Source organism: Melospiza melodia, chromosome 5 (genome assembly GCF_035770615.1).
Source record: "Melospiza melodia melodia isolate bMelMel2 chromosome 5, bMelMel2.pri, whole genome shotgun sequence".
NCBI lineage: Eukaryota > Metazoa > Chordata > Aves > Passeriformes > Passerellidae > Melospiza > Melospiza melodia.
In genome coordinates this window covers 42,499,711-42,515,804 of record NC_086198.1, presented here as the reverse complement: position 1 = coordinate 42,515,804, position 16,094 = coordinate 42,499,711, and the positions used below count along the sequence as shown (strand labels likewise).

The following is a 16,094-nucleotide window of genomic DNA, read 5'->3' as shown; positions in this document are numbered from 1 at the left end:
CCAGCAGCCCAGGGTTGTGGGTGACAGAGCTGTGCCCACAGCTGTCAGCTCCAGCTGCAGGGAGCCCTGAGACTCTTTGGTTTTGGTTACAATGCATTATAGACTTTTCTTTGCTGAACATCTTAATGCAGTAGAACCAATCTATACCTTAACTTTTATCCATAGCTTATCATAACTCCTGTAATTACCATGTTCGTGTTACTATTGTCCAATCACCAAAAGTTAGTACATTACAGTTTAAGCTAGAAGTTGTTTTTCAGTTTTCTGGCAGTGGAAAATTCTGAGACCTTTTCTCTACTTGCCACATTTGCCGACTTGTTTGCCTGTGCTCTCTTTCTGCTTGGTAAAAACATCTTCTTGTTTGAGGTGGGTTTATCCTTTGCTCTAAGCCATAAAAACCCCTTCTGACTAATATACCCTTTGCCTCCTTGGTTATCCAGTAAGGCTGGCTCAGCAATTCTTTTCTTCTATATCAAAACTTGCTTCCACTTCTATTTCTTCATCACACTCTACATTTAAAAATCTTTCTGCTGAGCACACATATCTGTGGGACTTTCTTGTCACACTTTCATCCTTCCCTACAAAGGGGACGAGTTGCCTCCCTTGACCTGCTGGCCACACTTCTTTGGATGCAGGATGTGGTTGGATTTCTGGGCTACACATGTGCCTTGCCAGTCATGTTCAAGGTGCATTTGGCCTTGTTGAGCCTTCCTGAGGGTCCTGCTGGCCCAGCTGCCCAGGCTGGCAAGGTCCCTCTGGGTGCCATCCCTTCCATGAGCCTGGCAAACCCAGCACGGGGCTCTGTGCTGTTGGCAGACTCGCTGAGGGAGCACTCAATGTCATTGTCCTCATCCCTGACAAAGGTGTCCCAACGCTTGCCCTGAGGAATGCCACTTGTCACTGGCTTCCACTTGGACATTGGCTCTCCTCTGTGATTTGGTTTTTAATGCAAACACTCCTTTTGGGCACTATCTTTCACAAGTATGTGTTTGCAAGGCTAGCATTTCTTTTTTTAATGATCTAAAAATAATGTCAAGACAATCCTCTTGCAAAAGACCATACTCACGTAGCTTAGATGTCGTGGCATTACTGTCCTGGTATCAAAGATTGCTGTAATATAAAGCTTCAGATGGTTAAATGCTATTCATGCACATGGTATTTGAGGAGGAGATTTGTTTTTATTATGAGCAAAGGCTTAGCAACTTAGCAGAAAAAATTAATACAGTGGGTTAGTCATAATCCACTTCTTTGTTTTAAAGCAAGTGAACGGATGGAAGGCAATCAAGTTACAACTTAATGTGGAACTCATTTTTGAGTGTATTATTTCTATTGTTTGAGCTTTTTATGGCCCATGTAGAAATAGTGACTTTACCTATGACTACTGTTTGCTAAAGACTAAGGTTTAGGCATCAGGATATTTTTATAAATGCAATAATATCTTTAGTCCTCTAATACTAGTGCAGCCTACTGTTATTTTTGATGAAATGTCCTGTAGGCATGTGCTTATGTATTCTTAGTGGTTTTTCTTGTTATGAGAAGCTTTGGCTTTGATGTGCTGCTTAAATTTCCTCTGAGTCATAATGGTAGGTGCCAAACCATTGTTTTTGTTCTATTTGGACTTGATTCGAGTTCTACAATTGTTTCCTCCTAGGGAGTTAAAGTCCGTGCGCTTTTATTAAGATAAATGTCAGTGATTTGGAGTGTATTTGCATAAAAGAAGCCCTTAGTCTCTGGTAGGTTAAGTCATGTGTAATGTTCAGCTTTAAAGTAACAGTGACTACAGGAAATATTGGAAATAAAAGTTGTTGACTTTTTCTGCACAATGGAATTTCCCTTTCTATTAAATGTGGAACACTGTCTCATCCATAAGCTGTCAGCAAACTGAACATCCTCAGTGGTCATCCACTCTTTAAAAAAATTCATAAACAATTAATGCAACACCTTGTAGAAATTACATCTGTGAGGCAAAAGATGGTGACCATTGGTAGGATTTCTAAAAATAAGGGTTGCCAAAGTGAAAACATCAAGTCAGAGTTCAGAATTTGCTCTTTGCAGCAGCTTCAAAATCAGGAACTTCTGCATGTCCCAGCCAAGTGGCTGTCACAAATCATGACTTGACACCAGTCTTGGATGTAGTAATTACTCATTTATATTAAAATAAGCTGGCATCAGTCAGAAGCTCACAATTTATTTCAAATTACCAATCTGCTACCTACATATTGCAGTAGCTGACAGTGTTTTGACTTTATATGAAACTGTATTTTTTTCTTTTGTTATTAGACAATATTGTTTTAATAACATTTGTAAGGAAAATGAGCATTTCTCATGCATGTCTTGCTGCATCATTTGAGAATTTGAGGGTGCCTTCAAAATTTTAGTGTCAGACAGAAGTCTGCTCAGAGTTTACAGCATTGTTAACGGATTTAATGTGTTTAAGATGGGCTCTGTAGGACTGGAGTTCAGCAAGGCTGTCAAGTCAAGTATATCCTGCAGCCCATCCTCTCCAGTGAACCATTTGAGTGCAAACAGATGCTTTAGTGTTCATTAGATTGATGGGTCCACACCTCAAGTTCCACGCATCTCTTACATGATTATTTTTCTGAACTTACTTTCGATTCCTGACATCTTTTTTTCCAAATATTGTTTCCTGAAAATTGCAACTTTCTGCAGGAAATGAGCCAAGAAAACTGAGAAGCCTAAAGAAATTTTAACAGCTCAGTAGAAAATAGAAGCTAGAAAAAAAAATGAGAAGTACTGAATGCACTCACATATTTATCAGCAGAATTTAAACAAGTAGAGGGCAGGCACTTTAAGTTGAGAACCAAAAATAAAAGGAGGGCAGTGAAATAAGGGAAAATGAAGGACATGCAGTTATGTAGGAATGGAAGGGGATTGGCTGAAGAAGACTTGGCTGACCATCAGCTCTAGGAATTGGCAAATTTGAGTCACAAAGGAAAATAAACTGCTCTAGGGACAGAAGGAGGCAGCAAGGGGAAGATGAGGATGTAAAGTGCATTCAGGCTTTCCTGTTATGGCAAATGTATGCCTTGCATGAGGATGTATCAGGGAGGTGCTACAAGGTGCAGCTCTGGATGGGTCAGATGAAAAGAGGACAAGATGGAGCACAGGGTGCACAGAGTTAAGTGGCAGGTGCAGGTTGGTGGCAAACAGATGGAGGTGACCAGGTGATCACACTCACACTTCTGTCTCTCAGGCCCTTTCTGTTTACTTTGGCACTGGAGATTTTACAGTACTCCACTCTGTTCCAGTAGATGTGCTGTTTATATAATGAAATAATAGATATAAAACTGCTGTATGTAGTTGTGGACATACCTTATATAGAAAACAACAATTAATATGTATATATAACAGCAGTTCTGGACTTCCACTAATATTATTCTTGTTTTTCTGAGTCAGAAGAGTGAAGGAAGTGAATTGCCAGCTGGCTCTTTCAATCCACAGCAAATGAGAGTATGAAAAGGTGAAAAAATAGCATTTCTTAGCTTGAGCTCAGTAATGTGTGCCTGTGTGCTCTTGGGAACTGTTTAAAGGCTCCCAACAATTGGGTAAAGTCCAGTTTGCAATCGTATTATTCTGTTATCTCTTCTTTCTGTTCATTATGGACATGGTTAAACACAAATCATGGAAATAAATGAAGTCATGTGGGCTCAGTGCTTTGCTATTAATGTCACGTGTTGTCTTCACTCCTTTTGCCAGCTCGTGTGAAGTCAGGTACTTGTCAGTTTTAGCAGCAGTGCTAGAAACAGCACAAATGCAGGAATATCTGTGCCTCTTGGTCATAGCAGGTGTCATAGAAATCAGGGATAAAGTGTCCAAAGAAGTGCCCTAAAGACACTTGCAGTGACTCTGCCTCTGTAATCTGTGCTTTGTAGATGGGAATCGGGTCTCTGTGTCCATTATCAATTTCTCACACGCTGTGAAGGGTAAAACATTAACACACAAAGCGGGTGGGAAGTGGAAGAAAGCCTTGCAGGAGCATCAGTCAGCTGAGAACTGTTATTGTTGCGGCTGAGTACAAACGTGCCTTTTGTTTTCTGAATGCTGTGGGGCAGAATTTGCAGTTCTACAGGTGTGGGGCTTGTTCATTATTTCATAAAGCATCTTGAATTAATATCTTTTGCTTTTCCTTGATATTCAGCCGCTCGGTGGAGACAAGTGTGTCTGGGAACACAGCCACAGAAATAACTGGAGGCACACTCAGTGCCCTGATTTCTGCTCTGTTGATGCTTTTGAGCAGTGGCCTAATGGCAGAATTGGCTGTGCTATTGTTGTTGCGGGCTCCTGCCCATTGTGGAGCGGGGTATCCATGGAGAAGATGCCTTTGTACCAATGAACACCTGGTGTGTGACTGCTGGGGAGCATTAGGAGGGGCTGGGATTGTTTATTCCAAGAATGGCCCACTTTCCCAGCTATAAATACAGGGAAGAGAGGAATAAGTAACAACTCTGTTCAAATATCTCCCCCGGAGCAGGTACTGAATGCTGGAGCATTCATTTTGAAAAAGTGCTGTTGGGAATTGAAGGCCTGTATTGCTTAGCATTTACTTCTTTAGGAATAACCGGGGAACTAACTGAGGTCTGTCTGTGAGCACTGCTGTAGCATGAACTCAGTAATGGAAAATTCAAAGAGCTGTGTGATGGACTGTTACATGAATAAACGTGGTTCTTGTTTTATCTTACCAGCTGAAAATGAATGCTTGCAAAATGCTAAAGGTCTGTAAATTGCCTTTCATAAGAAGGAGCTCAGGCAGGGGCTTAGTGATGGAATTGGTCCCCACTGTCATGGTTTGAGCAAAGAGGCAGCTAAACACAGCCTCCCTCCCTCCCTCTTCCCACACCCTCAGGAGGACTGGGGAGACAATCAGAGGAAATAAAACTAAGATTTTTGGGTTGAGTTAAAGATAGTTCACTAAGACAGAAAAGGAAGGGAGAATAATAGTAATAGGAGGAGGATGATGACAAAAGAATTAAAACATACAAAACAAGTGATGCATGATGCAGCTGTTCATGGACCAGTGTCTACTCAGTTCCTGAGTAGCAGCCCCAGCCAGCTTCCCCCAGGTTTATCACAGAGTGTTTGGGATTGGAAAGGACCTCTGGAAATCCTCTAATCCAGTCACCTGCTAATGTGGGTTCAGCTGGAGCAGGTTGCACAGGATGCTGTCCAGGTGAATGTAAGAAAACAAATATTGATACTGCTGCAAATTAGTTATTTTATCAGCCTACCTAGTAGAAACTGAATGCAGGCAGTCTAATTTTCTGAATCTGGTGTCATAAATTATATTGTTAGCTTTGGGTCTATTAGAACATCATCATATGAATGAGAACTAGTTCAAGATTTTAAGTTTATACAGTCTGTTATTATCCCCAGTTTTACAGCTATATTCTGTCTTTTTCAGTTTCACAGAATTTCATTAGTTATTGTAAAGGCTGAGATTTTAATGGTTCAGTGCATTAAATCTTGTTGTTTTCTTTTTTTTTTTTCATGGTTCTGTATCTGATTAAACTTGTAGGTGGCTGCAAGGTTTTTTTCCATTAATAAACCCACATTATTCTCATTGCTGCTTCTTTCCAATGCTATCAGTGGTTGACAGGCAGTGATCTTTTTCCAATCTTGGAAATGGGCTGTTGCTGTGGTAGAGGCCATTGCTCACTTACGGAGACTTGCTTTCCTAAAGTAATCTAGAATTTGTAAAGCATTCCTTCTTCTGCATTTGCTTTGCTGTGTTTTGAGCTTGTATTTTTCAACTAATTACAATTTCTTAAGCAGACAATGTAGGAGACCTGTTTGTAATTGAGTCCAGGTAATTAAAATCGAGCAAGGGAAACAAGTATTTAAATGTATTTGTGCGTTCCCTTTTTATTATCTGTGACTTTCAAGCTTGGCTTCTTGCTCCTGATAATAATTTTTCCTGGTTTGTGTTTACCTAGCAGGTAAAGCAGTTTTAGCTGGTGAATGATATGTTGTCAAATTTGAGAGGAATTAGCTCTTTGATCTTGATAAGTGACCTATTATTGCGTTTATTTTTTCCTCAACTTTTCCTGTGCTACTGTTGTAATATAAACATTTGACACCAGATGCTAGCCCAAACTTTCTCAGGCTTTGGGGAGTTTGTGCCTCCTGGGTACTTTCCCTGGCTGTATGGCAGGAGCCTTGTTTCCCAGTGGGCTGTGCAGTGGCACACCTTACCCTTCAGATGTTTGGGAGCTGAGTGCTGGAAGTATTTTGGTGTGCCCTGCCCTCTGACATTCACCTTTAGCTCCCCAGCACTTGAGCCCTGGCAGGAGGCAGGGTAACACAAATAGCTGCGGGTGGCACAGCAGTGGTAGTTGCAAGGACTTGTAAATAAACCCAGTACAGGATTTCCTAAAACTCAGAGAACAAATGTGCAGGTTTTAAAGGAGAATACTTTTCTTGGATATCACATGAAGTTAAATTTGCATTTGGTCCCACCCCCAAACACTTAGACACTGCAGACTTACTCTTCTGACAACACTAAAGAATGCTCTGTTTCTTTGGAAGTGCAGCTGTCATCTTCTGGACCTTAATGTCCACTGAATCCCTGGCTCAGGGAGCATTTAATGCTCTTTCTGCTGCCTCAGCACAGTGTGCAGGCTGTGAGGTACCTGCAGGCACCCAGCAAGTGACTGCATCGCTTCATACTGACTAACAGCAATTGCTGTGACACAAACAACTGAAGGAGTTAAATGCAGATTTTCATTGTTCTGATTTCAGCAGAGAACTCTTGCTTGGTGTCCATCAATATACAGGTGCAGTTTGGAGTAAAAACCTGAGAATATGTAATGCAGTCAATAATAATGATGATGATGTAGATGTTACGTTCACGTATTGCAGTGCATGCAGCAGCATCTCTAAGATGTTTTTACTGTGATTTGAAAAATATCAGGTGTGCTTTTTTAATCAATACAGTTATAATCAATAAATTACATGAATCACATCTAGTGTCAGTTCAGAAGCTGTGATATAGCAGTTGATAGCAAAGAAACTTCAACTGTTTATACATCATATTCACAGTTGGAGATGAAGTTCTTTATTATAGCTGTGTTATTCCTGAAGAGTCGACATGGGATGTTTTTAGCCCTTCATAGAAGCCTGTGGGACACCTTCCAGGTTTCTGGCTGTGCTGCCTGATCTGTAAATATAGCTGGAGGTGCTACAGAGCAGCCTTGGAAAGTAGAGCTGGTAGTGCACCAGAGCCACAGCTCCCACACTACGTGTCCAATAGCCTCTGGATTGTTTCTTTGCTTTTGAGGCAAGGTTCACATTTTCATCCTTGTTCTCACCCCAGCTTAGTTCAGTTTGCCTTGCAGATCATCTCCCTGCATGCTCTGGGTAATGTGCCAAGTGCTCAGCCCAAGATTAAGTTACAGCCAGAGCTGCTGGACATGAAGGTACTGTAACTGTAGATGTCTGTGCTTATGTTTCAGCCTTGCTGCAGCTGAATTCAAAAATATTAATGGGAAACCTCAGTGGCAGAGTTTAACTTTAGAAAAAGAGCTTTAAGCTTATGTTGCAGGTTTCTAGTTCTTTTTAATACTTTGAACTTCTGATTTCTTCTTTTTTTTTAGTAAATTATGAAGGTAAAGAGGGTTAAGCTGACAAATTTTCTCGTGCAAGCGGAGGAGGCCCTTAGGCCTCAGCAAGTATGATGGGTCAGTTGACAAGCAGTGACTAGCTCAAGAACTATCCCAGTTCTTAAAAGCGTGTGATAAAAATCTAAACTGTTACATATGTAAAATTGTTTCACTTGTTGTTAGAGTTGACTGCAAATATTAGGAAGTACAAACTGCAGAAAAATGAAAATTAAACAAGTTTTCCTTCTTGTTCTTTCCTCCAGATTTAAAACATGCTGTCAGAAACTTGAAGTGTTAAGTATTTTAAAGGTGGTGTTTGCTTTCTCTGTTTTATTTTAAATCTGTTGTTACAGTTCTCTTGACCTACATATCTAACTGGACACTTTGCAGTAAGAATTGAACTTCTTAATTCTAACATCTGATGCTAAATTTTTGACTCTGAAGAGTTGCCATCAAAGCAACTTTTTCTAAACTTGTTCATTTCTTAATATTTTCAAGATTCAAAGCATATTCTTTACATTTCAAGCAGTTCTGTTTTCCAAAGTTGGTATTTTGGAATATTTATGTTGTCTGTTGTAAAGAACAGAGCTTGACACAAGCAGTAGTATTTTATCTCCAGAAAAGACTGTTAGAGCTCCAAGAGTACAAGTCCAGAGCTCCAGCCTACTGCTCTACCCAAAGGTAAAAAAACCAATCAATTCAATATTACAGTTTGGGTGAAAATATTAGTGGATCTAAATAAAGGAGACATTTTTTACAGATCCCATCAGATGATGATAATGTGATGATTATTTAAAGCAAATACTCTAAACTATGTTAATCTTCATACTAACAGCAACTGTTTTGCTTTCTTTTGATGCAGATCACCAGAAACTGGAGAGAGAAGCTAGAATCTGTCGTCTCCTGAAGCATCCTAATATCGGTAGGAACATTTCATTGCTTTGTCCATTATTTATCAGTTTGGAAAATTTAGGGGAAATGGAAATTAACAAATACAAAGAGCAGCTCAGAAAGCAAGTGCCAGTAACTCCAGCCAGGACTCTTTCCTTATCACGTGGTGTTCCTTATGAATTCTGCTGCGGGATGCAATAATCTGATGGATCACCTGCAGCAGTGTGCAGTGTTCTCATCTCTGAGCCTTTGCTCTGCCAGAGCTCTCTGTGCCAGGGGTTTGGGGGGGTTTGGAGCAGTGTGCAGGAGGGGCTGTTTGCAGGATTGTTCATGATTTTTGGAGACCTGCAGAAGGATTTCAGCTGACAGTGTCTGTTGCACGATGAGACAGACCAATGTCAATAATTAGTGCTGGTTTTAGTGAGATGCTTATTTTATATTTTGTTTTGTGCTTGAGATTCTGTCCTTCCAAGTTGAAGAAAGCTCTATCCTTTTTATTTCCAGAGTTGTGTGTTGTAACCATGTAAAGCAAAAAAATAAAGTTATTTTGGACGGTGGGGTATGTCTGTCTCTTTGCTTTAGAAACAGTGTAGACAGGTAAGTACCTTGAACTTAAGAGTGTAGCTGGGTTTTTCAGTTTTTCATACACTGAATTATATGCCAAGGGTATCTCTCACAAGAATATTTGCTGTACCTGAGACTTCTGCAGAAGGGGAGGAATTTCCTGTTTGTTATGGCATTTTTAGACTAATAAAATTGGTGCCTGTGATGACTTAAGTTTTAGCTTTCATATTTTTCAGATTCTGTACTGCTTTGGTGTGTAACTCTGAACTTCATATAAAATGTTAGCAAGTTCTCTTCACAGGGTAGTCAGACCAAACAGTCCTTCTCCAGCCTGAGAACCAAGGACACTGTTGTAGTTTCAGGCCCAAAGAACTATAAACAATGGAGAATTGAGGAGAGCAATCTGGGAGGATGGGCCTTGGTAATCTGAAGCTGTAATGGAATCATTAACCCCGATATGTAAATGGGCCAAACTTATAACAGTCTGAACATTTGTGAGCTGTCATCCATCTTGCATCCCTTTTGGGTCCATCTTGGGCAGAGCCACAGCCTGGCTCTTTATTCAAAGGTGGAGGTGGATCCTTTGAAGAAATACCTACTTTATTGCTTTAACTCTGTCTAGCCTTTGTTCCAGGCAGCCTCTTGAGGCATCACGTGGGATGAAATCAGCTCCTTCCTTGTAATGATAAATAGGAAGTGAAAACAAGCGTACCATGGCTCAAAATGACATGTCAAATTTCTGCAGCATCTCTCTTAAGCTTACAGGTTTGACCTAGAAATTTGGTTAAAAAGGAAGAGGAGTGTTATTTGTGCTATTTTATCTTACCAAAGGTTTTGCATTGTAAAATGGTGAGAGCTATGCAAATGTACAAGTGCTTTTAGGGAGGAGCTGCAGCCCTTCTGCAGCTGTGGTTACACACATGGTGTAGTCAGACTCCAGAGCCATCCACCTGGGCCTTACTAGCACCAGAACACATTTATGAGCATCCACAAGTTGGGGAAAATGAACAAAAGACAAGAGTGAACTGATGCAGGGGAAAGGCTGAAATGCACAGAATTCAGTTGAAACAAAAGTCTAAATTGGTTCCATGTGGTCACAAGTCTTCAGTTTTTCAAGTGGCTTGTTGAGCAGTGTAGGATGGAGTTCAGCTCCTCTGGCAGGCCAGCTGTTCCACATGCACAGTTTGTATCTGTTTGGCTTGGAGTGCAAACAGGCAATGACAGCCTGGGTGACAGGCAGATAGGGCTCTGCAAGTCTGCACAAACTGTGCATCACCACCTGCACCAAGGTGTGCAGTTCAAGAGGGAATGGACAAAGTGTTCTGCCCCTGTTTCAGAAACACTGCCATGTTCCAGATCTGCCTGAGAGGAGATTTTCATGACCTGGAATTACCATGCTAGGGTTTGGCAGCAGATGTTGTGTTCTGTCATATTCCTTCTCCTGCAGCCATGCCCTCAGCCAGCTAAATGATCACCCTAAAATCATTCCAAGTGCTGCCAGCACCCCACTGGAGCTCTTATGCTTGAGTCACTATGACATCCCTGTGTAAATTGTCATCTCTGGTGAGTAATGGAGCTGCATCACATCAGGAAGCACAAAGAGTGAAAAAGGAAGTGTGCCAGAGGAGGGGAGCTCAGCTCTTACAATAAGTATGTGTAAGTTAAGAAAAATAAGAAAAAAATGGTAACTTTTTTCTTCAGTGTGATTTCTGTAGGAAAGCAGAAGTCTAGTTTAATTGATGGGGTGGTTTCTCAAAGATGACTGTGTACAGGGAGTTATTTTTGGAAAGCTAAATAAGGCTGAATGTTAAATGATTCTGTTTCTGTGCAGTCCTTACTGTCCATGTTCATAGCCAAGAAGTGTCATGGAAATCTTCCTTGAAGAAGTTGTTTCTCTTCTACAAGCAGGGCTCCAGTACATCTCTGAAAGCTGAGCTTTTCTGTACAGACACTGCTTTGCACATAACTAATTCTGTTAATTTTTCAGCATCTTTCTTCTCTTCATCCTTTTCATAAATCTATGATTTCTTCTCTGTCCAGCCTTGTATTTACGATGTCTAATGAATGGTGTAGGAAAAACAAGGAAAATGGATTGCAAGCAGTATTTTCTGTTGTCCTTTTTCCCATCTCCATTTCCCACTTAAGTAATGTATGTATGAAAGTTTAAAACCCACAGAATTTCTTCATCCTTTCCCCATACAGCTACTCCTCACCAATACTCACTGTTGTGATTTCTACCTCTTCTTACCTCAGCCCTTTAATATCACTGTAGTAAAAAGAGCCCTACTGAATTTTGTGTGGCCATTAAAATGAGGCACAAGCCTCATTAGCTGAACTTGCAGGCTTTGAGAAGAAACTTTGAAAGGGGTTCAGAATCCTTTGTTTCCCATCAGTCTTTGGCCATTCTGGTATTTTCTCCTCTTCCAGCTGTACTTGAGTAATCTGGCCTGTGCTACACTGTGGTAGGAAATTTCTAGGCAAACACAGCTCATGTTCCTGTGGTAACAGAGCTCCTGGGCTGCAGGGGGCTGTGCATTAGTGTGATTTTCAGCATTGCTGTGTTTCTCAGGGTCTTACTCTGGTGACATGGCTGTACATCAGTGTGTAGAGAGTTGCTTTTTTACAGAGTTTCAAATGGATGAAAATGTAGGTTAAGCCTTGCTGTTTGGAGAACCCAGTGCTTTATCTTTGTGAGATTGCACATCGAGTTACAATAAAAGCTTACTTCCTTTGGTGAGCACGTACCCACACAGGATTTGTCATCTTGGGGAACTATTACTTTTCCAGAAGTTCCATGTGTACTAATGCTCCCATTTTTTTAATTTAGAAGTTTGGAAAGAAAATTGCTAAGTAATAATCTCTTTACCAAGAAATCTACTGTCATTTTCCCGATTTTCTCCTTTATCTTTTTCTGGTAAACTTTGATTTCTTGGTCTTCTTTTAACTTGAGGCAAGCTTAGTTTTTAGCACTCTGATTTCTAGTCTTGCAATTGACATTTTCTGTGGTGTAACACTGTGGCACCATCTTATTATGACGTTTGGCATGGATTTACAGCTGCTTTGCTGATTTTGGTTTATGACATCCCAAATAATGATAAAATCTGCATTAGTCTGACAATACAAGCTCTGACCCATTCTGGAAAACTGCTGATTCAAACCTGGTGAAACTGTGGAATTTTTTTTCCCAAGCAGAGTTTGCTCTTGCAGGATTTGTGCTGTGTTTAGGTAATGTTTTCTTAATGGTACTTACACAGTCAAGATCTTTCTGTAACTACTGGGGGGCTTCTGCTGGCTTTGCATTCCCACTTCCTTGCAGGTCATTATTCCCTGCCCTGCCACCTCCTCCAGACCTTACAGACAGTGTACAAGCTGTGGCAGGCAGGCAGGGTCCATTAGCCAGCAACATCAGGCTCGAGTCTGTCTCTGATCAATCTTCATCCCTTGGCCAGAGGCAGCAGCAGATTTTACTGACATGTGGCAGCTCTTCAGGTGATAAATGAAGTTCTTTTGGCACAAGGCCAGGCTATCCCTGAGTGGCTCTCTCTCAGGAGTAAGTCAGGGTACTTGCAGGTAAGTAGGACTGCCAGGCACAGACTCAGCCCTGCTAAGCCTGAGCCTGTTAGTGTGGATCTGCTGGTCTAGCCTTGGCCAGGCTGGGCTGAGGCATCGCCTCAAGAGTGCTCTGACAGCAGCAAGGCCTCTGCTCCAGCAACCCCTTCCCAAGGCAGGCTGGCCTTGCAGCAGGCCAGGAGGCAGCCTTGATGCAGAACAGACTGGGACAGCACAGGGAAAGAGACAAATCCCTTACGTGGTTCTCATGAGTGTGTTGGTGTCCATTTGGAGTCTGCTCATTTCCACGCTCTGAGCTGGGAACTTCTCATCAATGGCTGAGGCAATTGGTAGCACCCAAAGCTGGCACTGCTCCTCACCACACTCTGTGCTGGTGTCTAGCTTACTGAGTCCTCCTGCCACAAAAAAAAAGTAGGAAAAGTCTGCATTTCGGAGTTACTTCCCACTGTAACACAAAACATGAACAGTCAAGTTGTTAAGTTCCTCATGTGGGAAAAATAAGAAACTGTGTATTGCCTTGTCCTGGGCGGGGGATGTGGTGGTGTCTCCTTTATGCACAACAGTATGTCCTTTATGTTTATGTTCACCAAGTATGTGCATGACACTTCATAAAGCCCCAAGAATCTCAGGAGAAACACTATTAATATATAGAAAATGTGAATGCAGTAACTCCTTTCTGAATTGTTTGTCTTACTGTGGCACAGTTGGGAGTAGCTCAGCTGGTGCTAGTTAAGTTACTCTATAAACCAAACACAGGGTAAAAATCAGGCCTGTTCAGGTTAAGTGGATGTAGTTCTTTAGCACAATGTTTTTCCTGAGCTTAATTTAAGGTTTTACTTTATGTCAAAAATATATAGTTCTTTCTTGATGCAGTGCAACTCAAAGCAATCCCCAGCTATATAAATTTATGCTCGGTGAATATGGTCCTCAGGGATGTATTAACTATAGCTATGCAAATAAATAAATAAATAAAACTTTTAATATAAATCTGAAGCTTTCGTTTGCGTGGGACTGATGCATTAGAGAATCTCACTTCCTGTTTAATTATTTTTATTGCTTACATGAGCTGATCACTTCAGTAATTTTAAATCTCATCCATTCTGTTGAATTAATTAAATTTGCAATTTCTATGATGAATAAGGTACACCGTAGTGCTTGAGAGAATTAAAATAAAATACCAAGAAACCAAATAAACCAGTGATATAACATGATTTCATATTTAAGAGCCCATTTAATGAATATTCTAAAATAACAGATTGAATGTTTAAAGTCAGCCATGGCTACAGCAAGTAACTGACTAGTGAAGTGCAACAACAGAACACAGAAGCTGGTTTTGCAGTTGCTATTTGTGAAATTAAATGTACTGGAACGAGACTGCACCAGGCAAGAGCACACAGGGGGGCATAGTGGGGCTTGTTGCTGCTGGGTTTTCCGCAGGCTTTCTCCTTCTCAGCAGTTTTTGTTACTGCTGTGCATCTGATTCCTTTTATTGCTGAAGTTCTTGTGAATGTATGTTGATGTTTAAGAGGAAGAGCCTGAAAGTTTTGACTTCTGTAGTTGGAAGGGTTTGGTGTGGATGGGCTTCCTCTCTGAAGTGAGTGGAGTGTCAGAACCCCCCAGTAGTTAAAATATTAAGTTATGTAGTGCTAATCAATTTGTCTGATATTCAGCATGAGCCGTATGAGGCATCAGCTAATGTGGTCTGAGTGCCAGCAAAGGAGGGGGAAGGCAGCTTTATTTGGTGTCACAGCTTTTGTCTCTTTTGTTTGCAGCAGAATCCTTTTATTCTGCTAAGTGCCATTGCATCTTTAAGTTTTGCTGTTCTGGGTTACTGTGCAGCATAAAAATGTCTTTGAGTGCAGACAATGACACCACTCTGCCATGCTACATTAATTCTCTTTCCTTTTAATGGAGCACAAGGTTATTTTAGCTCAAGTGAAGCATTGCTGGCTGCAATATCCCTGATAACTGTAGCAGGATCCATAACAGACCAAGGAAATGAGGTTTCACTAAGGTTTGCCACTGATTTTGTAATTTTTTGCCTCAGAAAGTACATGCCTAATTTGCACCAAAATAGGTAATGATTCAGTATAAATCAAGTGTGAACCAGATCTTGAAGCATTTTCCATCCTTGCTTAAGCCTCTGTTTCTCTGTTCCCTTAAATGCATGAAAGTTCTTTTCCTAGTGTGTCCAGGTTCTCTTAAACAGTTTTTCTTTCCCTGAAGTCCACACCCCTTTTGCAGCCAGTCATTTGAAATGTAAAACAGAGTCACCCACAGAAACGGGAAGTGGAATTTGAACACCTCTCTTGAGGATCCTGCTGTGGGGGTTGAGGACTGGAGTGGCTGCCACACTTCCCATTTGTGTTTTCCTCTCTTGTTGTGCTTTACTTTCTATATGTGTTTCCTGGAATGAAGAGTTTCATAATTGTCTGCACTGCTGACTTCAAGAGCTGTGGAAATAAACTCGACTGAAATGAATTGCTCTCTCTCTCTGCACACACAAGATGGATCTTTCAGAACTTAGATTTTTTTGTTGTTTGAAAGCTTTGTTTGTCATGAATCTGCAACCACATGTTATGCATACAGATAGACATCATGACTCCCAGCTAAACCACAAATATGTAATTTTCCTCTGGACTCTTCCCTCCAAAAACAGAGATCTCTACTACTTCAGCTAAACTAAGCTTTTTCTTTCAGTTAAGCTAGCACAGACATTTTTAGAGCTTTTTTAGGGGATGTTGTAAGTTCTGTTCCCTTTGCTGTTACAATGTTGCTGATGGTCTAATAGGTGAATTCTGTGCTGGCTCTTGGATCAATACCCAAATATTGGGAACCTTTACTTGATCTGAGGGTGAGGAAAAACAAACCCCCAACCAAAACCAGGTTGCAGTATATTGGGTTGTGTGGATGGGCATCACTGGATGGCATTAAAGCGGCTCCTGCAGGGGTGGTAAAACTTGTCATGTGTTTTCTGTGATAATCCTGCCTCAGCCTTGGCATTTGTGCCTCTGGGCTGAACCCATTCTGTGGGACACTTTTGTCTTGGCCTTTTCCCTTTTCCTAGAGAAAAGAAGCAATTCGTTTAGGCAGCATTTCTTTCCCAGACAGCCTAAATCTGCCCATTTGGGGTGTTTGGCATCCTAGCCCATGGTTACTATCACCCAGTATGTCACCCTGTGGGGGTATAGAAGATAAGAAAATAAACATAGTGTAGAAAGTAATCTTACCCCTAAGGAGTTGCAGCTGGGCCAATTCTCCAAGATTAGGAACAGGCCTGACGTTAACAGGCCACAGCTGTAACCAGTGAGAGGAAGAACGCTATAAGAGAGTGGGGTGGCTGGGTGAGAGGGGAATTGGAGTCAGGTGGCTGCTTTGTGAAGAAGAACAAGTCAGTGCTCTGAGGGGCTGCCCATGAGAAACACCAAGGAGGTCTGAAGCTTTTGTGATAAG

At 41.2% G+C, this 16,094-nt stretch overlaps 1 protein-coding gene across 31 annotated transcripts in view; it reads left to right on the top strand.

Moving 5' to 3' along the window:
- The window catches only part of CAMK2D (calcium/calmodulin dependent protein kinase II delta), a 120,015-nt gene that overhangs the window by 37,725 nt on the left and 66,196 nt on the right, over positions 1 to 16,094 (top strand). For all 31 annotated transcript variants that reach the window (XM_063157189.1, XM_063157159.1, XM_063157158.1 and 28 more), the window contains exon 3: positions 8,479 to 8,538. In XM_063157189.1, the coding sequence (XP_063013259.1) occupies positions 8,479 to 8,538 (60 nt within the window). The remainder of the gene's footprint in view (positions 1 to 8,478; positions 8,539 to 16,094) is intronic.